The sequence below is a fragment of the Dermacentor silvarum genome, chromosome 11 (assembly GCF_013339745.2).
Source record: "Dermacentor silvarum isolate Dsil-2018 chromosome 11, BIME_Dsil_1.4, whole genome shotgun sequence".
NCBI classification, from domain to species: Eukaryota; Metazoa; Arthropoda; class Arachnida; order Ixodida; family Ixodidae; genus Dermacentor; species Dermacentor silvarum.
This window is the reverse complement of record NC_051164.1, coordinates 19,313,095-19,337,573: the sequence shown is the minus strand read 5'-3', so window position 1 is coordinate 19,337,573 and position 24,479 is coordinate 19,313,095. Positions and strand designations below refer to the sequence as shown.

The following is a 24,479-nucleotide window of genomic DNA, read 5'->3' as shown; positions in this document are numbered from 1 at the left end:
CGTATAAAGTTCCAAGTGCAATAAGATCCTATCGCGCCCCGCACGTTGTATGCTTTGGGATGGAGTGAAAGCATGCCAGAGTGACCCAAGAAGGATGGTGTCTTGATATTTCCCGTAACAGTGGCACCATTGCCCGCTTGGTATGCTTCCGTTTCACTGTCTGCTACTGTGCTTTTCACGATTGGGGCTGCCGAGTTAGTCCTTTTACATTGTGGGCTCAAGTTCGACCAATAAGTGCTTTTTTTATTGCGATAGCAATTATATGGACACTCAAAGCGGATTTCTGCCGTTGGCGTTGTGGTCGCCGTGAGTTTCCATGTGATGTCCAACGGCGATAAAATTGTCGCCGCGCGCCGTATGCTGTATGTGCGAGTGAAAGCGCGCGAGGGATGCCTGCTTTCACGGGGAGCGAACACACGGCGGAGAGCAAACGCGCGTTCTGCACCGTGCTCCCTGAAGGGCTCCAGAATTAAGCGTCTCTTTCCTCCTTTACAATCACCATATATATAGAGCAAACGCGACTTCTTCCGTCGCGGGAAAGGCCGTGGGGGGGACGGGAGGGAGGGGAGGCGACGTTTGGCTGTGGCACCAAATGCGTATTTTTATAAAAACGTTGCGAGGTGAGAAGGTGGTAAAGACTTCCAACGCTGCTCGATGAGTGTCCCGTTCTGATCTCGTCAAAAACCTCTGAGCCGCCCCCAGAGGCACCGGCAACAGTCACCAACGCCGCACGCGTCCGGTACGAACACGGGCAAAATGTCGACGGCGTCGACAACAGTCCTGCGCATTGCTGGTGCCGTTGCATGTACAAGTTTATACAGCTGATAAAACTACTATCCTTACTCCGTATAGCTCTGTACTAATTTACTATTGCAGTTGATGGTTCGCCTTTCGGGTGAAACTGCGACATTTTTACTCAGTTATTCATGTTAATTGCTTTGGTGTTGCCTCGTTCCCGCACCACATGACGATACTATTTGCTTCTGATGTCTCTGTCCTTTAAGTTGTGAGCGTTGCAGTGCGTGTTTCTCATTCAGTCTTTCCTGCAGGTCTTGAGGCTGACTGTGACAGCGACAAACCACAGCCGGCTGCGAGGAGCCAAATCATGCAAGGTATACTTGTTGAACACATTGTACGGTGGTACCAAATTTACACTAATGCAAAGCAGTGACAATCGTAATGCCTCTGTGGCATAGCCACATTTAGTTTCACATTGAGTGAGTGCGCTTCGCCGTTAGTCAATAACAATATTGTTGCACAGAAATGTTTCGTGGCACTTGCTGTAGAACCCTCGCCAGCAATTATTGCATTTGGTGAACTCGCTTCGTCAATATATGTAGCCTCGATAACAGTGTTTAAGAAGTAAGTAAAATAGTATTAACCCGCCGGGGTGGCTCAGTCAGCTAAGGCGTTGCGCTGCTGAGCACGAGGTCGCGGGATCGAATCCCGACCCCGGTGGCTGCATTTCGATGGAGGCGAAATGCAAAAACGCCCGTGTGCTTGCGTTGTAGGGCACATTAAAGAACCCCAGGTGGTCAAAATTCATCCGGAGCCCTCCACTACGACGTGCCTCATAATCAGAACTGGTTTTGGCACGTAAAACCCCAGAAAGAAGAAAATAGTATTCAATGCAGGGTTGACACTACGTTTAACTCTGTGCTTCAAGGTATTATAAGGATCCCCATGCCTCTTGCAATGGAAACTTCTATTCTTCCTCTGTTTTCCTTGGATGCGATGCTGTCTTGCATTGGGCCTATGACAATTGATCATGCTAATTTGGGTGCAATGAATTACTTCCTTTTACATTAAAGTTATTGCTACATACTGTTTTTTTTCTAAATAAGACACGGTGGTAGTTTGCAGATCTTGCCTAAAATGAGAAAGATATTGTCACATTGTAATGGTAAAGAAATTCAGTGGCACAACGTAAGTCACGAAACTAGCTGTTTATTGGGCGAACACTTGTTCTGCCAGGCAGAACAAGTAACACTCAGTGCAATGATAATGGCAATCACACCTGTCGATCGTCAAAATATGATCTGCGGATCAGATGCGTCAGCTATTTATTCATGGCTCAGTAAACCTTCCAGCGTAATCGCTGGGGCTCAAGTAATTTCTGGAATGTACACCACTATTCGTGTCACGCACACAATCTGATTACGCAAGGCTCGGCAACAACATAGGCAACAGACACAATCGGCTATGACAATCGAGAGTGTTCTGATACATGCAAGCACATCTTGGGCTAAGCGATAACTTTTAACATTTGTCAGCCAGTGAAATTTGGTCACCGGAAAAAGATGAACAAGTGCGTGTGTCAATATAATGTGCAGATTTATTTGCTCATCGTCGTCTTCTATTCCAGGTGGCACTTTCCTTTGTCATGCAGTAGCGAAGCATCAAACTTACACTCAGTGCAACAAAGTGCAATGAAATTCATTCGCTTGAAAATAACACTGAATTTGCCCATACACAAGGGGAGAATTTTGATGAGAGCAGGAATGTTTATATATATATATATATACACATTACCAGAAATTCCGAGCCAGTCCTGCAACCTATGTCTTGCATGATTTGAGCGATGCAGAGAGCATCGTTGATTTGCAGTAGTTGTAAGCCTGTGCGTGTCTTGCTTTATGTGTACCTCCTGAATCTGCGTTTATTTAGTCTGCATTCATTGTGCACTGCTCGGCCTACGCTTTCGAAAACAACCCATTATCCCAAAGCAAAGGTTTATTGAAGCATAATGACTTCTGTTGTGATTCTGCTGTGTGCAGGCGTGTTCCTCCACATCCTGGCCGACACACTGGGCAGCGTGGGTGTCATTGTGTCGGCTATCCTAATGAGCCAGTTTGGCTGGCTCGTGGCTGACCCCATCTGTTCCATGTTCATCGCCACTCTCATCGGCGTCAGGTGGGGCTCGGCTGCCATGCTGCTTTTGTTGAACTGGAAGTGCCGGTTAGATTGTGGGTTTGTTACCCGATTGCAAGTGCCACGTTTTGATGCGGGCAGAGCACCAAAGCACTCGTGTGCCAAACATTGAATGCATATTATGGAGCACCAGGTGGCCGAAGTCTATCCGGACCACTTTGCTGCAACGAGTCTCATAGCCTCAGGCTTGCTTTGAGGTGTTAAACCCCACCAATCAACCATTTCGGTTGCATAGAGTTTAATACAGAAATGACTAGAGGGCGCTCTAGTGCTGCAGTCAGTCAGCTACACTAGTAATGATGGGTAGTTCGTGGATTTGTCTAAGCCTTGCGCACGTGGCTTCAGATGTTCCTGTGGCATTAGTTATTATGCTTTATCTTTCAAGATTTCTTAAAAATCCTATTTTTCCGAATGCATGAAGGCAATAACTTTCTGCACGCATGTATAATCATTGCAAATTTTTGCATTTATACACAATATTTTGTTGAAAATGATCGTTTCACAATCAAGTCACAAAGATGTTTAAAGCCAGAAGAGCAGTGTTTATGCAAATCCATGTACAGCCCATCATTCCCCATGCTGGCTGAGCTGGCATGCTTGCAGCCCCGTAGACACTGGCACCACAGTTCCCTCTGGTGATTTTTGTGGCAATATTCAATGCTGTAGGCAATGTGCTGTTGAGGGTCCTTTAAAGGGACACTGAAGGCAAATGTTAAGTCAAGCTAAAGTGTTAAATTAATATGCAGGAACGTCTAAGGCGTCAATATTATCCCAAACACAATTTTTAGTATCAGAGAAGCTGGGGTAAATGCAGGGCACTACTTGCGACTTGCCCTGAACATTCAAGTACAGTAGAACCCCGCTGTTACGTTCCCGGGTGCTGCATTTTCCCGGCTGTTACGTTGTTTTTGGTCGGTCCCGGCACAACTCCCATAGAACCCAATGCATTGGTAACCCCGCTGTTGCGTCACAATTGTGGGACCGTTCCCGCATCATACGTTGTGAACTGCCACCCCGCGCCGGCCCGAGCTGGCCATTTTGACTTTTCATGTCGCTTGGCTTGGTGGCTTGACGATGGCATTGACCGCCCAAAGTGCCGGGGGCGACACCTATGACGTATTTTTGATTTCCGCCAGCAAAAGTATGGCCCTTGAGATCCATATTTACTATCTAAAGATGGTGTGTATGACGCGTTGTGGCTCTAAAATTGGTTTTGGCTCATAGATGTTCTGTATAAAGTCCAAGGGCGATAACGCCGTCGCTGCGCGCCGTATGCTGTATGTGCGAGTGAAAGCGTGCGAGGGGAACCGACAACCACGTCTAAATCTCGCGCGCAAAAGAAAGAAAAGCAGGGAGGAAGAGCGCCTTTTTCCGTTGCACTGGAGGCACCGGCGAGGGAGGAGGGATAGCGGGTGGCGTTGTACTGTACTCTGGCATCAACTGCGTACTGCGCGGCGGTGCGCGGTCGCACGGGCTGTATCTTGAAAGTGATCTGCGTTGGGGGCAGAGTCTAGGCAGTGTAGGTGCTTCGGCGTCTTGTAGCTCTGTGTGTGCTGTGTGTTCTCGGCGCTCAGTTTGCGTTAAAGCGATAGACAACAGCACGAAGGTCACTTCGCTCGCTTCAGCAGCGGCGCTTAAATTCCTCACGCCAGCGTTTGACAGCGCGCGTCCGCGCTCATCGAATGTTATGTGTTCATGTTTGCCTGTGGGCGCTGACACCATGCTTGTCAATATAGTTAATAAGTGAATGTTTACAAGTTTATACGGACGATAAAACTACTATTCTTACTTTGTATAGCTGTTCTGCTAATTTGCTATTGCAATCGATACTTTAGCTGTCGGGCGAAACTATGACTTTTTTTCACACGTAAGAATTTAAATAATATTGTGTGCAGTTCAACACTACAGCCATTTCTAAATTGTTCCTGTTCCCCGGCTCTTACGTCTTTTTTTTTTTTAACAGTCCCGTAAAACACGTATCAGCGGGGTTCTACTGTATTAGCCCAGTGACGTAGGCACTCTTCGTTATGATTCTGTCACTAGTACACAACCTCTCGTAATAAAACGATCATTGCATTGCATTATAGGATGGAACAAAATGCTACTAATGCTACATCATTATTTCTATGTAGGAAAGGTTACAAGAATTTTATGTAAAATCAAGGAAGTGTGATTGCCATGGGAGCAACAGCATGAAGAGCCTGTTTTCTGTATTAATGTGTAATTCATGTATTATTCTTTCAATGTTTAGAAAAAAGAACTTAGAAAAAAGAACTCATTCGGTGGCTCGTAGCTCTGTGCGTGTGTGTCCTTGACATCGACAGGGGCTGTCAAAAGGTTTCGTTTTCGCTCAAACGCGAAAGCGCAGGCGGCGCTTTCGCGTTTCAGTAGGTTCATTATCGCATAGTGCTTCGCTGGTTTTGCTGGCTCGTGAAACTCACAAAAACTGCAAGTATCGCAGAATTCCACATCCATTGATGTCGCAGGATGTGTGAACGGTCCACGACACTTGACCGAAAACAGCTGCAGCAGCGGATCCAACGCTCTGTCTTGGCTCGGTTTCTCCATGGCCACGCACTTGTGTATTGCACAAAAAAAACGTAGTGCAGTCTTTCAGGTACCATTTTACTCACCAGCGGCAGTAAAGGGCGGTGATTGCGTATGCAACTAAAATTCTTCCCCGCACGGGGACGGGTGATTTGAAATGCTCTAAAGGTATGCAGACCCTTCAGATGCCATTTTCTTTGAACTTAGTCTTTTCTTGACATGAAACAAGCGCTGCGAGGTTTCTGAAGTGGTATTTTAACACTCCACATTGACTTAATATTTGCCTTTAGTGTGAGTGTCACTGTGAAATCAATGTGAAAGTCAATGTGAAATCTACAAGATGTTTATCAAATGTGTCTTCCACAGTGTGCTGCCCCTTATACGGGATTCCATCTATGTGCTGATGCAACGGACACCTAAGGAGCTGGACACAGTGCTGCCAACTTGCTACCAGAGGGTGGGTACTGCACTGGGCAGTGCCAGGTTGAATCTATGTCACTGAAGTGGTGTGTTGTACTGGAACGCTGCACTAGCACTGCCGACTGCTTGTCTGCCGTTAAATAGTGTGATGCTGCATCACTTGCTGCTGTTGCGAGCCATGGGTAGCTTCACTGGCCAAAATCAAGGTTTATTGTTATGCAAACTGCAACTGGAACAGGCCAGCTGGTACTGGTGATACCGGCCTTTCAAAATGAAGGTAATGCGATGTATGCTGTCCTATGTATTGTACCCTGTACAATACATACGGAGTACAATACAGGGTACGTATTGTATCCTGTATTCAATACTAATACATACAGGGCACATATTGTACCCTGTGCAATACTTACAATTGTACCCTGTACATTTTAGTCAATCCCGGATATATCAAACCTGGACACATCGAATTATTGTCTAAATCGAACAGTTGTAATCCCCCCTTGAATATCTCATGCAAAAGTATAGCGCACTATGATTTGTATATCGAACTACCGTTAGCCGCAGTCAATGTATCGGATGTTGCGCCCCTGCAAATGCGCTTCTCCTAACGGGCAGCAATCACTTCTCATGTCATCGGAAATATTCATGGCGACGAAAGAGCACTGTTCTTGCAGATTGTCGGCGTCACCGTGGTGTTCTGTTTGACGTCCAAGGGCGATAAAACTGTCGATGTGTGCCGCATGCTGTAGGTGCAAGTGAAAGCGCGCGATGGGAAGCTGACGATCAGGACTCAGTCTCGTGCGCACAAGAGACGAAAGCGGGGAGGAAATGCGCCGTCTTCCGTCGTGCGAAAGGCCCCGGGGGGAGGGTATGGAGGAGGGGCAGCATTGTACTCTGGCTGCAACTGCGTACTGCGCTACCGTGCTCGAGAGGCACCGACGATCGGGGCTCAATCTCCCGCGTGCAAGGGAGGAAACGCGCTGTCTTCCGTCATGCGCATGGTGCCGGGGTGAAGGGGGGGGGGGGGGGGGGGGGGGGCGATGTTTGACTCCGCAGCATCAAGGGAAAAGGGTGCACCGACAGAGAGGGTTGTTTGTGCGCTCGGTGTGAATAAAGCCCCCCTGAGTAAAACAAAAGGTACTAACATTCTTTTATCTTGCTGCACGAGCCAGCGTGTGAGGGCAAGTGAGGAGGTCCGGCACATATCTGCGTCTCCCGCTTGGTAGAGTGGAGCCGAGTGCTTGCACCGTTTCCGCGTAAATAAGTGCACAAGCTTTTACGTGCTGCCGGCTGCACCTTTTATTTTCTTAGTTTTTTTGTTTTATCTTGTGGCAGCGCCATGACAGTTGCTCTTGATCGCAGTGATCGTGGATCCGACAATTGCCACGATCAAAATAAGTAAACTAAGAGGACGAGTAATGAGGGAAGGCGCTTGTAGCGAGAAGGAGAGGCAAAAAAAGGAGGAATGTTCTACCTTTAGTTTATTTATGGGGGCTTAAGTGCAAAAGGATGCTGAGCACCTTTGTGAGGGCGCACGTACCCCTTGACAGTTCGCTCTAGGTGGAGCAGCTTGTCGGTATGCATGGAGTAATTCGGTTTAAAATGCATGCATTTGATTCGGGACTGGGAGAAATTTCGGATAAAGTGATAATTCCTGTAAAGCGGCTTCGTTATAACGAGGGCTTACTGTATGTATATATGGAACTATATTGCGATCCTCTTAGAGTTCAATATATCCGGGATCGACTGCATATATATTGGGTTGTCCTAATAATAGTGAAATGCCCCTTTGCTAATAAAGAACTCGATGACAGTCAGTGTGTGTAGATTAAACGGCGACCAAATGAATGGTATTCCAAGCAATCTTTTCATGCTTTTTTTGAACTGGTAGCTACAACAACAACAACTAATAAGCAGAGACAAGCGTGTTATTTGAACGCCACCTGATAAAGCAGTGTCGTGGAGTGTGAAGCATTAACAAGAGGCATGGTCATGCCATTGAACCTGCCAAATTGAACAGAGTTAATATTTCTCATTATTGTCTGTACTGAACACTCCCATGGAAGTTCATGCGAAAGAATAGGAACCTGTCACCCACTGCCATGGCTCGTTGGTTACAGCATTTCTTTTTCGACAACTTTGACTCTCAGCCACAGAGGCCTCATTCTGATAAGGGGGGGTGCTATAAAATGCCGCATATCATGTGTTGGGTGCACACTAAAGAACCCCAGGTGGTCAAAATTAAATTGCGAATGCTTGTATGGAATATCTGAAGCTTGAACGAGACGAGTGTTATAGGTCCTATGCTTTAGCTATGACGTATTTAGTTTTTATTTTCAATACGGCTGCTCTCATTCGAGACTGGGGCACATGGGCAATGCATGATCACAAGGCATATAATTCAAACAATAAAGAAAAAAGGCACACATAATTAGTTATACAAAGTGAAAGGGACAACAGTTGACAAATGTAACTAGGCAGAAATAAAAGAATATATAGAAAATATAGTGGCCTATAAAATAATTCCGCATGAGGCTCAGTTGATACCGCTTCAGCATGATTGTGCAGGAGCACTTCGTAATGGTTACTAGTTTCATTTCATCAAGCTAGGCGGTGTGATTGCCATGGGGGCGACAGCACAAAGAGCCTGTTTTCTGTGTTGATGTGCGATTTGTGTGTTATGCACCAGCTGCTCTTTCCAATTCCATAAATGACCGACTCGGCATGTGCGATGCAGGTGATGCAGCTGGAAGGCGTGTACAGCGTGCAGGAGCCCCACTTCTGGACATTGTGCAGCGACGTCTACATCGGCACGCTCAAGCTGGAAGTGGCCAAGGGTGCCGACGTCAGCTACCTGCTCAGCTGTACGCACAGCATATTCACGCAGGTGTGTGCAGCACACGCTCCCCTTTTTTTCAAGCCCAATGTGTCAGCACGAGCTGTACATGCTGCGTCCACACATTTAAAAATTTATTATTTTAACGCAACAGCGATTAAGGGCCCTGTATTGCAGAAAATCTGGTGTTGGCATTGGCACCCGGCGCTGGCGTCCCTTGAGCGAAAATTCCTCGATATATATTTAGGTATGCCTTATTTACTCGCGTAATGAATGCACTCGCATAATGAATGCACCCCCCAACTTTAGTTGTCAAAATGTGGATTTTTTTTCTCCCGCGTAATAAACGTACCCTGAACTTGCTGCCGTGAAGTAGGAGAGTCACAGTATGATTCGGCGTCCCTTATGGCGTTCGGCGGATACGATTGTATGGGACGTCGTATCAGACGCCGAATTGTTCCGTGTGTCTCCTACTTTTATTGAGATAGCAATCATATGGACACTCCAGGTGCATTTTTGCCGTTGGCGCCGACGATCGTAGCTCTATCTCCCGCGTTTGAGGGAGGAAAACGGGGAGGCGGCGCAGCAACTGCACATTGCGCGGCCGCGCGCGCGCCCTACCTTGAAAGTAATCTGCGTCGGGGGCTGAGTCTAGGTACGACGGTGGCTTATACCTTTGCGCGTGCTTCGTTATCTCTGCTCAGTTTGCGTTGACACGATACACGGCACGAAGGTCTCTTCGCTCATTGTTGCTGCCGCGCTTCCTCGCACTAGCGTTTCGACAGCGAGTGTCTGCTTTCATCGAGTGATTGGTTCACGTTTGCCTGTGCGTGCTGACACCATGCTGGTTAAATTTGCAAGTTTATACGGCTGATAAAACTACTATCCTTACTACGTATAGCTGTCGACGCATTTGCTATCGCAATCGATGGTTCGCCTTTCGGGCGAAACTGCTACTTTTTTAGAGGTGGCTGCGGAAAAAAAATCGCTCAAAATTTTACCCCGCATAATAAATGCGCCCCCCAACTTTGCGCATATTTTTCGGGAAAAAAATGCATTCATTATGCGAGTAAATACGGTATGTATATGCCGTGCCTTGCTATATGACATGCGGTAATGCTGGTTATATTGTCACACCGTTCTATCTCTCCAGTTGCTCATACCTTATCTTACATTCTTGACAAAGTTATTCCTCTGAATTTTGAGAGTGACAGCACACAAAAAAATGTGAAATAAAACACCAACAGGGCATGCCTTTTATGTTGAATCTTCTCAGACTGAAATACTAAAAGTGCGAAACAATAACAGAAACCTGAAAATGATGTAATTTTCTTGGCACGGCTGTGCACTACCTCTGGGATCGGCCCACGCTAGCGGCCATGTTTCTACCAAACAGCTCGCCTTCATGCATAGCGTTCGCCGCAAAGCGCTTCCCGGTAAACATAACGGTTACAGAAGCTGTAGTTCACGGGAAGCGTGAAAAGCAGTCGGGGATCTTTGTATGCTATCGTGTTCCACTCTTAAAGGCAAAGCTTAAGCATTCTCCAATTTTTTATTACTTATTGGATCAATATTATTGGCACATTTTTTTGTTCTGCATCTCAAGCTCCCAACCAAATTAGATTTGTACTGGTCAGGAGAACTGTAAATTAATGTCATTTGGAAAAATAGAAATGTTTGAGTGACAGCGTGAAAACTATTTCTGTAATAATTTGGCAGCCGCCTGACTGGTGGCTGCCAGTCGCTTGTTGCTGCCCCCTCGGGCAAAAGCAGGCCTTACTCGTCAGACGGCACGGCACTTTGTGAACTTTATCCCATCTACAGCAGGCAAAGAATGCCCAAAAAGGCAGCACGCTGTCTGTTGCAAAAGTTGAAGCAACGCTGTTAATGAAGTCTGCAAAGTAACATGCTTCTGGTGTAAGGAGTGTAGTGTGCGACTTCGCTTCATATCGCGTTTTGAAATCTATCGTACGAAAGCAACATTCTAATCCTCCATAGCCACTCTTCATTAACTTTTACTTTTTGCATTTGCCAACCTTTCTTAATGCAGTTGGAAGCTTTTATCGAACTTCCTTTTATTCTTTTTGCCTGGCAGCAAATCCTCCTGAATAAAAAAAAGAAAAAAAAAAGTAGTAAAAAAACCTTTCTCAACAAATGTTTGCTCTAAAATGTACCTGTAATGGAACTGAACTCCTGTCAACTCTGAAATTTCTAATCAACGTACATAGTTCTAATTATTTCACATTTTCAGGCACAAGTTGTGAATTTACTATTCCCATGTTATATATATATATATATATATATATATATATATATATATATATATGTTTAGAATCTGTGAAAAAAATGCTAGACAGATGAGCAATTAAAAAAATTAATTTGCGCACACTTTTTTTTTTTTTCCAGCTGTTAACGGGTTAATTCTTTTTGCCTTTGTTGCTGGATGTTGTGTGTTTGTGCAGTAAGCAGACATGTTTTTCTTTCTTTCTTGCTTTTTCAACTTGTTGTTTGTTTCTGTTTTCAGGCTGGTGTCAAACAGTTGTACGTGCAGATCGACTATGCACCGATGTGATTTGAAAATGCCACGATGACCAGTGAAACCCGTCTTCCTTGTACATTGACCGCCGAGTACTTTCGCACTTAGAATGGCCGAGGCGTCGTGGCTGGAATTGACGGCACCATGGCAAGACAAGCTTGCGACTGAAATCTTGTTACAAACATTCGATACAAGCGTGACAAGTGGTTGTGATACGGAATATCCCTGTGCAGTTTACACATTGCAGTTTCTTGGCACACAGTGAGGGTAGTTCACAGGCTGTGGTTGCTTCTTTAACCCTTTTATAACAGCTTCTTTAATTTCAGTTCTCATTCACTTTTGCTCGGTTAGACAGTGTGCTAACTTCTGGTCCACAGTATGAAATGTGTCTGCTTTTAACTGGACTGTGGCATCAACTGCGCATTATCTTCTCAGACACAACTTACAGTGGTTGCCATCGTGGCTAAAACGTTTGACAATGAGAAACCTCTCTGAAAGGTTGCCCATTTCGATTATGAACGTTCACTTACGAAAGTGTGTGAAAACAAACAATAGCAATGTGCCTGGCTGTTGGCTTCATTTTGCAGAATCTTACCAGACCTGGAGAAGTAAATTTGACATGTGCGTACAATCTCACTCTCTGCCACCACTAGTAAGCTTGACACACAGCCCTCCCTCACTGCTTGCCAAGCAGCATGCGACAGACAGTATGCACGCATGCCTCATTTGCAGACAGACGTACTCCTTCCAGTAGTGCTAAGCATAGGGAAAGTGAGTTCCTATTGCTTCCGGTGATTCCGTGTGCTTAACAATGACTGTGGTGCTCGCGTCAGTCTGCATGCAGGGCATGTGTCACCTTAGCCTTGTGGAGAATGCACCATTCCTCGTGTTGCATCACTTGATTACACACTCAAAGGACGGACACTTGCAAGTACTACTGTTGTAGTAGTACGTGTGGGAGGTGGTGAAGGGATTCGATGCATTATATCATGGACTTCTCGGTCATCAACTGCACCGTTGTCATTACAATTGTTGTGTACATTTTGTTGTTGTTGCGCATTTGTTTCTGTAAACTTCTTATCGCGAATGTACAGCTCTTGTCTGTGTACGTGTGTGCGCTTTCAAGAAGGCAAGCTTGTGCTGACCAAGCGTGGCCACTAATTGTTACAACCTCTGGCCTTGCTCCCCCTTATTCCACCCCGTGATGATGACTGGAAGGTGTAAAAGAAAAGAGAATGAAACATTGACTATAACCTAAGCATGGTGATGTGTGCCTTCATGTTTCTTTAGAGGGCCATGTATGGGGGTAAGGACCTACCTTATTTTCGCATGTATAGCCTGCACTAAAAATTTTTTAAAATTACCAGTAATGTCGGAGTGCGGTTTATGTGCAAATTTCAGCTTAAGGCGATATTTGGGCAGTGCACCCCATCAGGGCAGTTCAAATTTCCAAAGTTCTGTTTATTCGGAGGGGGTGAAAGTTGTACGCAGAGGCGGGTTACACGTGGAGTAATGCAGTATATGCAAGAGACCAAACAGTTTGCATTGTAGCAACAATTACTGCAAGTGTGAAAGCCCGAACAGCACTGTAGAGTACTTACCAAGCAGCTCACATGTTGAAGTATGTGCTCTGTGCTAATTTCTAGGTTTTAGTGCAACTTTTAATTACTTGCAACAGAAATAAGGTTCTCTTTAATATTGTCTCTACCTGTATGCAATACCACTGTGGCGAATATGGTTAACTTCTGCCCACCCATTAGAGTCTGAGGGCAGTGTATTCTCAGAGAACTTTATTTACGAGATTAAAATATTTTCTAGTAACCATTGTCTACAGGCCATGTACACTAACTGCCAAACAAGGTGTACTATGAACTGACCTTAAAATATTTTGTTACCAATTTCTACTATATTGGTTCGTAGCGAGGTACTTATATGCATATTTTTGTTTTGTTCTATCAATAATTGCGATTCTCGTTCAACATAAAAGGCACATTCATTTATATTTCTTTTAGTACACAAAGAAAAACATTAAAGAAACTTACTGTTGCCTCTGCTTGCAAACAAAAGCAACATGGCATCAAACTTGGACATGTGAAACATGAACATGAGCAGGTATTGGCGATGGTTCTAGCTCTTTTCATAGGAGCAAACTGCTTTTAGTACGATAGCAATTATATGGACACTCCAGGCAAATTACCAGCATTGCTGTGATGTTCTGTATAAAGTCCACGAGCGATAACATTTCGAGAGAGAGCACGAAGGGTAAACTGTGACTTTTTTTTTTCTTTTGCACAAATGTTCTATTAGCATTTGGAGCACACATAGAACAGGGACGAAACCAGGCATCCATTAAGTTTTGTAACAGCCTTTTAATGTTAAGTGCTCTTTAGCTTCCATCTCAAATTTTCTTCCAATGGTCGTCGTCGCCCGGGAAACCTCCGTGTCCTTCAGCACCGCACATGTGTGTGCGCGTTTCTCCTTTCTGCGCTGGTGAGTCGTCTGTAGTACTCCAGGCACCATTAGGCATTCTACCACAATAGAGTTAATGTATTAGCTCCCCTAAGGCGCACGTCGATCGAGCCCGCGGCAGGCATGCACGTTCAGACTTTTTCTTTGGACCCGTGCTCGTATTCGCTCTATTATCGTATTGCCACGATGTACCAATGAACCTCATCATGAACTGTTCACAGGCCACTTGGGCTGGCAACACCTCTGCAGAAGTGAGGCATGATACAAAGTACAGGCTGGAAAGCACCTAGCATCTATCATTGGCTCTCCTAACATCCATAGTTCAGCAGAGAGGCTTGACATAGTTCTGCACCTCACTTGGTTTGTATGTCCAAGAAGCCCCACATCACAAAACACACCAAAGGAGAACTGAAGAGAAGGGGAAACTTTTCTCAAAGTGTTTTTTCGCCTTTCTGCTCTGTTTCTGGAGCTGATTTCTTCGTTACCTTTTAGCCTATTTTGATTCTGTTTTTTGTCTGGTTTTGATGCGAAGGTGCTGCTGAGAGAGCAAGCTGGTTCCACCATGTTATCGTATTCACTTATGCCTTCTTAACATTTGTGCACCATTAGGCATTCTACCACAATAGAGTTAATGTATTAGCTCCCCTAAGGCGCCAGAATCGAGTGTTTTTTTTACGTGCTGCTATTCGCTGAGTGCTGTCACATGGAACTCGAAAAGTTCAGCAGAGAGGCCAACTTGACAATGCAGGCTGTTCTGGTTTTGATGCTGCTGAGAGAGCTGTGGTTTATCGTATTCACTTATGCCTCAATGGAATTGCCTTAGAGCTCGCACTGCCTTGGAGTGTTTTAGTGACATAGAATCGTCGTCAGTGCCGTGCAAAGCTGCCTGTTAGTTGCGTCGCAAGCGGGTACGCACATACGAGTGTTTCTCTCATACACATCCTCATTTCCACTGTAACTTAGCACAGAGACAACACAAGCACACTTTTTCTAAAATTATTTAACCTTTCGTTACAGTGTATAATATAAACGGAAGTACATGATAAACAAGGAAGTATAACCAACGATAACACCCGCGCAAGGGGTAGTCATGCCATCTGCTTCTAGGTAAGGACACCATCTCTGCAGACACATGTTTAGCACATTAATTATGCAGCTCTTTCTTCTCTAATGCTGTTTTTATGGAGGCAGATTTCATGTGTGCAGTCAAATGCCTAAGTCCCCAAGGAGCGAAAACGTCAATTAGTACAAGCAATGAGAGAGCATGACGACGCCAAAAGCATTGTACGAAATGTGTTATAGTTCGTGTTGTTACCCATGCAAAAGCCTGTCGGTGGCATCAACATTTGGCGTTATTGCATTTCAAGCATCTCTTCTTCTCCTGTGTTGCAACAGTCGCAAAGTGCTGCAAAAACACAAACGTGCCTATCAATCAGACGGGAAATATGCAAGTGTGAACAAAGCGAATATGTTAAAACATTTAATCACGTACGTTGTGCGACTGAATGCTTCGCATTACAACATTTCAGCATTACATTTCAACATTACGGCATTCAGGTTTCTGCAGATTGTATTGTGTGGTATCTCCACTAAATGCTATCTGCTTAATTTTTTTCATTTTTATATGGAAGTGGATCGAATAATTGAAGCTGGTGCTCTTGGAAAAAAAGAAATCGAGCATAAGTCATCGTATACATAAATATATGCATATAAGGGAGAAGTATAGGAAAGGCAGGGATGTTAACCAATTGCACACACGCCTCACTACCCTACAGTGGAGAATGGGGATAGCGACGAAAAGAGAAACCATTCGTGGGTGATTGTCAAACCAAAGCAATAGCTTTTTCGGTAGATCTTGCGAGACATGCCGCTGGGACACTTTATTATTCAAAGCTCTACTGGTCAAGGCCTCTCGGGCTTGCGGTTTCTGGGACATGTGGACATGTCGGAGTGTACTCGGCATGTCTTCAGCCTCGCTATATGTGCCGAGAGGCATGCCTGCATCCTTGCAGTTGAGGCGTTGACAGTGCTCTACATAGCAATCTGAGCAATGCTGTGTGTGGTGTATGCGGAACGTCGGCTCAGCCGCATTCTCTTTCGCCGCTTGAAGCAGGCTGGTTACCGGGGCATGACGCATGAGTGTGGCTTCAGATACAGCTTCCAAGGGCGCAGAGGAAAATTAAACGGCGTTGAGTTGTCTCTTTTGGAGATTGGAACATGCATCGAATCGGTTGGTAAGAGAGAGTAGGTGCAGGTCAGCGAGTTCAGATTAGTGCGCTTCTGGGAACACCGGTCGAGAAAGTGATGCCTCAAAATGTGTGGGACACAATGAACCTAGTGGTCCTAAGGTCTGTATTCGATTCAGCTAAGTTTCCCTACACCTTCGGCAGGGATTCGCGGTGCACTGCACCATAAACCTTCGATTATTCGAGGTACAGCGGCACCCCCAGCAACCCCGTGCTCGATTGCACGAGATGCAAGGTAAGACGCAATAGTTGTAATTGCGGTGTAGTGCATCCTTGAACCTTGCAGCGAGTCGGTGCAGCCCAGCCCACCACAACTGCAGTGAGCTAGAATACAGTGAAAGTGGTAACGTCTTAGTGAGGGATAGTTCGTTCATCTTTAGAACTATGCTTAAACAGTGCGACTGGAACAAGGACACACAGAAAAACAAGTACCAGCAGAACAGCACTTGTTCTGTGGTATTTGTTTCTCTGTGTCCTTGCTTCAGTCGCGCTGTTTCAGCACGGTTCAAAGTGCACATTGATTTGGGCGAGCTGGTTACGCATTACGAAATGGTTTTTGCGCTACAAGACGAATAAAGGAGGATGTATATCTTGATGGAACATGTTTTAACGGTGCGTCTGAGGACGGGACACGGAAAGGATGCACAGAGGACAATCTCCGAGCATCCTTTCTGTGTCCCATCCTCACACGCGCCGTTATAACCTGTAATTTCAAGCCAGCACTTAACTGACTAGCCCATCGAAGTCTCTTAAGCCCTGTATATATCCCTTTCTCTGTCCGCGTCTTCTAGCGCAAAAAAACATTTCGCAGAGCTAGAATAGCTCGCCAAGGTTGAGGACTGGGCGTGTTCGTATGGGCACCCTGCACTGCTCAGAGGGCGCTACGACGTTTTTCAGTTTTCACCCCAGCGTCGCCGACACCGGCCGCTAGAGAGGTGATGAAAATGATACGCCATTCCAAACGATAGCGGTCATTTCGTCGCTTGTCTGAGTGTGTGCAACTTTTCTTATTTGTTCAAACCATCAATGGGGGAAGTAATTAACGCACTACAGTGACGGTAGAGTGTAGTGACTTGTGGCCGGGATTGCGAAGCAAATAGCTAAAGGAGTTGACGAATTCAGCTGCCCGATGTTTAGCTACGCGTAAGTTTGAATTACGCGCCATATCGTCGATACCGAGCACATATCGAGTAACCCACGTTGGTGTGGTACTTACACTGTGAGTCAACTTTGCAGGACATACTTATAAATACCTAGCTTTAATTCTAACTATGTAATAAATATATTAGAAATTGCCGAGTACGAAAGCTAAAAATTTCATTTGCTAGTCAGCTATGCGTACAGCACCAAGCGCATAAATCCAAGCCAAATATTATCCGTAGTCGCGTGCACGTTGGTAAGCGTCGTACTACACGTGTGTTGACGGCACTGTCGAGCTATGGCTCCAACGAAAAAGCATAAAATGCGAAAGAAACAGCTCAGTGAGGTGAGTGTCGAAGAGTTCATGGCAGGAGGCTTTTCCTCGGACTCTGAAGATGACCGAGCCGCCACAGCAGGTAAACCTAACAGCACGTCTGCTAGCTCTGGCACCGACCGGCTGTCAGCGGCGAAACAGAAAAGACCGCTCAAACGGAAAAAACAGCGCTCTAAGGATTACGACGGAAATCTCGAAGCGAGTAGTGAGGACGATGATAAACCCGCGCTGACGAAGCCGCAAAAGCAGAAAGCGCCGCGTCAGTTACGCCCAACATTAACGAAGGCAGCCAAGAAAGACGAACCATCGGGCCAGAAGCATGGCACCTTTGCAGCATCCGAAGAATCGGACAGTTATTCTGACGTTGACGACAACGAGAGCAGCGAAGACGAGTCCTGATGTGGACCTCGAGAAGCAGAAGGAAATAGTCCGCAAGCTCAAGGATACCGACCCCGACTTCTACCAGTACCTGGAAGAACACGACAAGGACCTCCTCGACTTCTACACCGCCGAGGGGGACGAAGACGAAGCGGAGGAAGAAGAGCCCGACGAATTGCCGAAAAAGAAGCAGCTCCTTAAACTCGAGGACATCGATCGGTTCGAGAGAGAATTGCAGACAAAACCAGAGCTGCGCAAGATCGCGGAAGTGGTCAACTGCTTCAAGGCAGCTGTCTTGCAAGCAGAGGGAGACGACGTCGGCGCCAACTCCAAGAAGCAGTCGAGTCCTTTCAAAGTCGAAGGGCAGATCATATTCAACGCTGTCGTCAAGCTTTGTCTCAGCGATCTGGTACCTGCACTGCACAAAGTACTGCGCCTACCGGAGCCCGCAGTGGTTCAGGACGAGTCGAAGTCGTTTGACCCTACCAAAAGTCACAGCTGGAAGAAGGCTTCGGGTATCGTGAAAACGTACCTCATGAACGTTGTCAAGCTCATCACTGCGGTGACCGAGCCACAGCTTGTATCGGTGCTCCTGAGGCACATCTTGTTTTTAGTTCCCTACTACGTCGCCTTCCCACAAGTCGCCAAGGCACTTCTCAAGCGTCTTGTGCAACTTTGGTGCGAGGCGGAAGAAAGTGTTCGCGTTGTTGCTTTTGTCTGCCTTGTCCGCACAATCCGCGGCCTTCCGCGCAACTACCACGATACCGTACTGAAGCACATGTACATGTCTTACGTGCGGAACTGCAAATTCACCTCGCCAACAACGTGGCCACTCATCAACTTATGAAGCGTTCGCTTGTTGAGGCTTACTCTGGAGATGAAGCCCTAGCCTATCAGCACGCATTTCTCTACATCAGGCAGCTTGCCATTCACCTCAGAAACGCTATGACAGTTCGGAAAAAGGACACCTGCAAGGCTGTCTACAACTGGCAGTACATCCACTGCTGCCTCCTCTGGTGCCACCTGCTGGCAACAGTGTCACCTAGCAAAACGCTACAGCCTCTCATCTACCCACTGGTTCAAACCATGGTCGGCACCATTCATCTGATTCCTGCTGCGAAGTATGTCCCATTGAGGTTCCACTTGGTTCGGGGTCTCATGCAGCTCTCGTCCAGCACCGGCGTCTTCATTCCAGTCATGCCCCATCTTCTGGAAGCGTGTGCAGTTGTCAACTTTGGCCAGAAGCACTCTGCAACGTCAATGCGGCCTCTGGATTTGAGCTGCGTGCTACGCGTCTCGCCGGCACAGATGAAAGAAAGCGGCTTCCGCGACGCCGTCATCGAGACGTTTTACGAGCTTGCTCTGGAGTACCTGGCCAGTGTGTCTCATTCGGTGGCCTTTCCGGAGCTGGTTCTCCCAGCCTTAGTCTATCTGAAGGAGTTTTGCAAGAAATGCAAGGTTGCAAACTACACAAAGAAAGTGAAGCAACTCACAGAGAAGATGGAAGAGAACTACAGGTTCATCGAGAGCCGCAGGGTGAGCTGTAACATTGCACTTGCCGACGTTCAGGGGCTTGACAACCTCGAGCAGAGATGGAAGCAGGAAGGGACGCCCTGGAGCAGGTTCTACGAGCAGTGGAGCAAGCTGCGAAGCCAGAGGCAGGAGACCGCCGCTCACGGGAAGGTGCTGACAAAGCTGCCAGAATCCGAGTCAGACTCCGATGACGGCAGGCCGAGGCGGAAGAAGAAGGCAGCAAAGAAAAAAGAAGACCCCAAAAAGAAAGACAGACAGGCAAGGACAGACAAGGAGCAGAAAAAGAAAAGCGCTGCGACAAGGGAATACAGTGAAATAGCTGTTGACGGGGACACAGACATTGTGCAGGACATGGCCCTGTCCTCAACATCTGAAGAGGAGGAAGTGAGCAGTGATGGCGATGATTTTGACGAAAGTGATTAACTCAGCATTTTCACCATAGTAAATACGTTTTTTCAAGATATTCTGGAGAGTTATTTTCTGGATAAGGAAACCATAGGGGCAACCTTATATAGTTGTGTGCAACTTAAGAAGGCAGCAGAGGCCCCGCCCAGATGACCGAAGCGCGGCAGCCGATTGCCTCCGCGGCTAAAGAAATAGTCCCGCTGACGCGACTCGGCCCAGTTCAAAGAGCGCGGCAAATGCCACTGCCTTCTAAAGTTGTACCCGACTATAGACAGCTTAAAGAACTGCAACAAAATTTAGTTTCAGATAGTGCAAATACAGAGGAGGGGGGGGGGGGGGGCTTCTTGCGAAATTTGAAATATAAACATAAGCGTCACGAAAAACTATCAAAAATATCGAAACTGGAGCAAAACTCTGCCAGGAGTGATGCATGACCCAGAATGTGCAGCTCCTTAGTAATTACCTCCAAGATTAGGCAGTGCCCATGGCTGCTCGTGGCGTGCTTAAAAGTCTCGGAGGTAGCATGCTAAAAGTTTGGTCATAGTGACAACCACCGGGTGCATGCTGGCGCTGCTTAGGTGTTGTTTAAGGGCCGATAACACGAAAGCTACACAATTACCAGCCCTGCGACCTTGCTAAGATTGCTTCAGTGTTATATACTACTCATATACACAAATTTAGCCAAATGTGAAATTTTGTTGCAGCTGTCCTTTAACTGCCCTGCATGTTCTGTTGATGGATGAAACAAAGCGAAAATGTTGCGATATACATTTGTTGTCCCAACCGGTTGTAGGATGGGGTTTAGTGTTCCAAAGGAACACTGGGGACTGGTAGTGAAAGGCTTCGGATTAATGTTGACCACCTCGGGTTCTCTAGCATGCAGAGTACTGTGCACAGGCGTAAAAAAGGTAAGTAAAAAAAGAAATAGACAGCCCTCGGAAAGTGCGTTAAGTACCCAAAAAATGCTAATTGCATTAAAAAGTTCTAATTACTAAGGCATGCAGTTTGAAAAGACAATATTTGCAAGTCAGTAGGGACATCTTATTTACTCATCCCTTTTTTGAGTTTTTGGAGATGTATCATTACGCATTTTACAAAGGGCAGTATTTATAACAATCCATTTCAGTTTTTCTTGCTGTCATTCTGATTGGCTGATCCTGGTGATAACAGCAGTGTGACAGTGTCCAAGCCAATGACAGGCGAAAGTAATAAAAAGTGAAATAGATTGTTACAAAATGAACCCTAAGCTTTTCTTCTGCAGCTGGTTCCACTTTTGTAAAGCTAGCGTTGGAGACGTGTAACGAAGTTAAGCAATAAATGGCTCCCGAAACAGACTGAGGAAGCAGTGTGCCTTGCAACATTTGCAGTGGCTGCATTTGTAAATATAAGCAAAGCCATGCAAGATTGGAGAAACCAAAAATGCCACCACACATGCCTGGACTGTTTGGCATGCCATCCCCATCCGAACATGATTGCTGCGACCAGAAATCAAACTTGGCAGTAGAGAACCACTGCAGCGACCAACTTGCGAGCACTGCTTTCGTGGTCCTGCCGAATATACGCACCACCCAGAGTTATCAGAGCCTCGGGCATCCATTTCTCGTTCCGATTGGGACATTGTGTGCCCTGCAAAGTGTGCAATTGGCAAAAAAAGTTTACGGACAATGCATGTGTGCCTCAAGCTGCATGTTAATGCCTTCTACTGGCATGGCAGCTGCTGTCAAGAGCAGAGCTTTGACAGAAGCAAGCCCCTTTTTGTATTGGCAGGCATGCCAGTTTTTCATGCCAGCCAGCTCTTTCATATTGTTATGCCATGCTTCAGCAGATAGAAGCATCTAAGAAAGCATTAAAACTCCCTAAACACACAGCACACTGCATTATTGGCAAAGTCGTGCGCAGATAAAAGCCTCCAGTCTGATCCTGCGACGACAAGGCTGAGGTAGGAAGACATCATGCTGGCCGTTGAAGGGCAGTGATGACATTACAAATATTTCATGGTTGAAAGACTTAACATGCCAGGGAGCACCAAATATAGTTCCGCCCAAGTGCTGCTCTCAGCAGTAGCTGCTGTGCCAGACAGACACACAAAATTTCCGAGTTTGGCACATGCTCAATTGGTACACAAGCCTTCACCATCGACTGCACTGTGATGCAGCTCACTGTCTGACCACAATGTCAGACCTGTTCAGTAGCTAAACTCTCAAGTTGGCGTCCATTTCACTCACTCAGCTTATTGTTGGCTTTGCTTTGCACACTACACATGGAGTAGGCATGATCAGCATGGCGCGCACTGTTGTAAAGTCCACTACCTCCTTCGCCTTTGTTAGTGTTGCTGTCTGTGTTGTTTCCCGGCCAAGTACTGGTCCGTATGGATGAGTGATTCTTCCACATTTCTGAGGTGTGGCTCAACGACAGCATAGGGAGAGATTTGCTTTGTATCTACGGTGCGATAAAATTACCATTTGAAGGTGTGGTGGTCGCCATCCTGTTCAGGTACCATACCCTGCAGACAATTATTAATGTGATTAGCATTTTAAGGATGCTTTATGCACTTTCTGGTATCTATGTCCGTGCCAGTATCTAACCTCTTTCGCACCAACTTGGGTCACTGGTTATATGCCACTGGGTACGTGCCATTCTTTAGTAACAAAAAAAAAAAATACTTAGCAAAATTCACCGACATCACAGCACTAAATTTGAGATGCCCCTGTGGTAGAATTCGTCCGCACATGGCCTCCCCAAACGCTCATTGTCGTGCAAGTCGTCACGGCCTTTTGTGAACTTGCAACTCCACCACCTTACACTTCTCAAAGCGAGACACCTTTCCCCATACGTGGGCGGCATTTCCCTATGCATTTCGATGGGCGTTCGTCCCTTGCTCCATAGAAATTGAATTGCACTTCGTCGCTCGCACGTAGTGGACGTGTGAAGCACAACCGCCATCTTCAACAACTGACAGCTGCAACGTGTCGCGGAGCTACCGGCAGATAAGGCCGGGCCGGTCCAAGAAAGGTCCACCGCTGGGAATGGATATGTTGACTTCGCATTTACAGCCGTAATTTGGCTAAAAAAAAAAATAGGGGCAAAGACTTTCCGATTCGTCCTTGTAGTATGGCTTAAATGGGTGACACTAAAGATAGCATAACAAAATGTGAAATCCATTCTTTCATGATGTAAATCAAACCTTAGACTTAGTAGTGTATTCTTGGTAGTGTACTTGCAAAAGGTATATAAAATTTGGAATTGGGATGACCTGTATCATACTTACTGTCTGGGGAGCATGAGATTTACTCTAAGCATTATATAGATGTAGTGACAATAAACACGTATCGTGAAAATCTTGTTGCAATGCACCATAATGCTGAAATGTTGCCACGCACTCGTAGTCATCAGCCGTCACCTCTTGCTTGCCACAAAAACCTGTAGGCCTAGTTGACAGCACGTGCAATGCAGTGCAATCACCAATGGACCAAAGGACAAGTACATTACAGCGCACTTGCACTAATGCTGCAGACACTACGTCTCAGTCGCTATGGTAAGTTGCATAGAATAACGGCCTAAAGAAAATGCTGGCGTTTCTCATCTTGCAATGCAAGTACAATTGAACATTGTTATAAAAAAGTCATACCTAAAACAAATAATACCTTTGTTATAGCTAATATTTGTTATAAACATGTACACTGGAACCTTGTTGATGCTTTCCTGTTATCTGTTCTTGCCTCCAACGCTCTGAAGCACCGATCCCATTTAGTTTCCATAGGGTCACGCATATTAGCTTCCCGTTCGTTATGCATCGTTTCTCGGCAGAAACTGCAATGGCACATCACTCACTCGGCATTCTGCGTCAATTATGTCCATGTAGACTGTTGCATGTCACCACAGAAAATGGTTATTTCGCAGAAGCTGCTGTGCAATGCAGAAGGATAACGACTGCTGTGTTCAGATGGTTGCTGGTTGTCGATATCAACAAGGCTCACGAAGTCAAAAGCCAAGATGAGCTGTAAGAAGGCACATGGGGTCACCCCACACATTCGCTCATGCCGTCTCGTGACCTATGGTGTATTAGGATTACAAACTGAGCAAGTTGGTACGTCGAGTTCTTTACACTTTGGCGCAGTCGCAGAGGATTAAAACTAGTGTGCGTTGAGAAGACTCGCCGAAAGGGAAGATGGACACGCCGGATAGCTACCGTCCAAGTGACAAGAGCGACGCTGACTCGGGCGGGTCTTCTACATCGATTGAGCCGCTCATCGACCTCACCAGCAAGGCAAGCTCACGCGAGTGTCCCTTGACAGAGAGAGGTACGGCTGAATTTCTCACTTTGATGCACCATGACGAGACCTACTGTCAAGCACCGTTCAATGAGTCACCTTTTGGACAGAATACCATATCTATTATGATTAACTTACATAACTTACAGCAGATGCAGTCAAAGCAGGTTGAGCAACAGTCCCAGCTCTTAAACCTATTGAGCCAGGCGGCATTACACAGAGCCGTTCCAAAGGTGATGCCATAAAGCCGGACCATTTCGATGGTATATCAACGGCTGCCACTACGTGGATTGGCTTTTATGAATATACCTGCCATCAAAATCTATTGGATTCGCACGATGACAAGGTGAGAAACCGCAGGCCATTTTTGTCGGGAATTGCGAAGAAGTGGTTTGACATGAGAATCTTAGACCAACCTTAGTGACACAGGAAT

At 46.1% G+C, this 24,479-nt stretch overlaps 2 protein-coding genes across 4 annotated transcripts in view; both read left to right on the top strand.

The window, feature by feature from the left end:
• LOC119433741 (zinc transporter 7) overlaps positions 1-24,479 on the top strand; it is a 45,102-nt gene that overhangs the window by 19,688 nt on the left and 935 nt on the right. The window contains exons 7-11 of one of the 3 annotated variants that reach the window (XR_007464409.1): positions 1,050-1,112; positions 2,778-2,913; positions 5,845-5,935; positions 8,636-8,785; positions 11,259-12,222. Coding sequence is in view for 1 of the 3 variants with exons in the window: in XM_037701002.2 (XP_037556930.1) it covers positions 1,050-1,112; positions 2,778-2,913; positions 5,845-5,935; positions 8,636-8,785; positions 11,259-11,306 (488 nt within the window). In the remaining 2 variants the exon portion in view is untranslated. Of the gene's footprint in view, positions 1-1,049; positions 1,113-2,777; positions 2,914-5,844; positions 5,936-8,635; positions 8,786-11,258; positions 13,100-24,479 lie in introns of those variants that run through there. The other 2 variants (XR_007464410.1, XM_037701002.2) reach the window with 2 other exon arrangements.
• The window catches only part of LOC119433736 (nucleolar complex protein 2 homolog), a 17,520-nt gene continuing 10,401 nt past the window's right edge, over positions 17,361-24,479 (top strand). The window contains 3 exon segments of the mRNA XM_037700996.2: positions 17,361-17,854; positions 17,856-18,676; positions 18,679-20,293. Of these exon segments, the coding sequence (XP_037556924.1) occupies positions 17,424-17,854; positions 17,856-18,676; positions 18,679-19,793 (2,367 nt within the window). The 5' untranslated portion in view covers positions 17,361-17,423 and the 3' untranslated portion in view covers positions 19,794-20,293.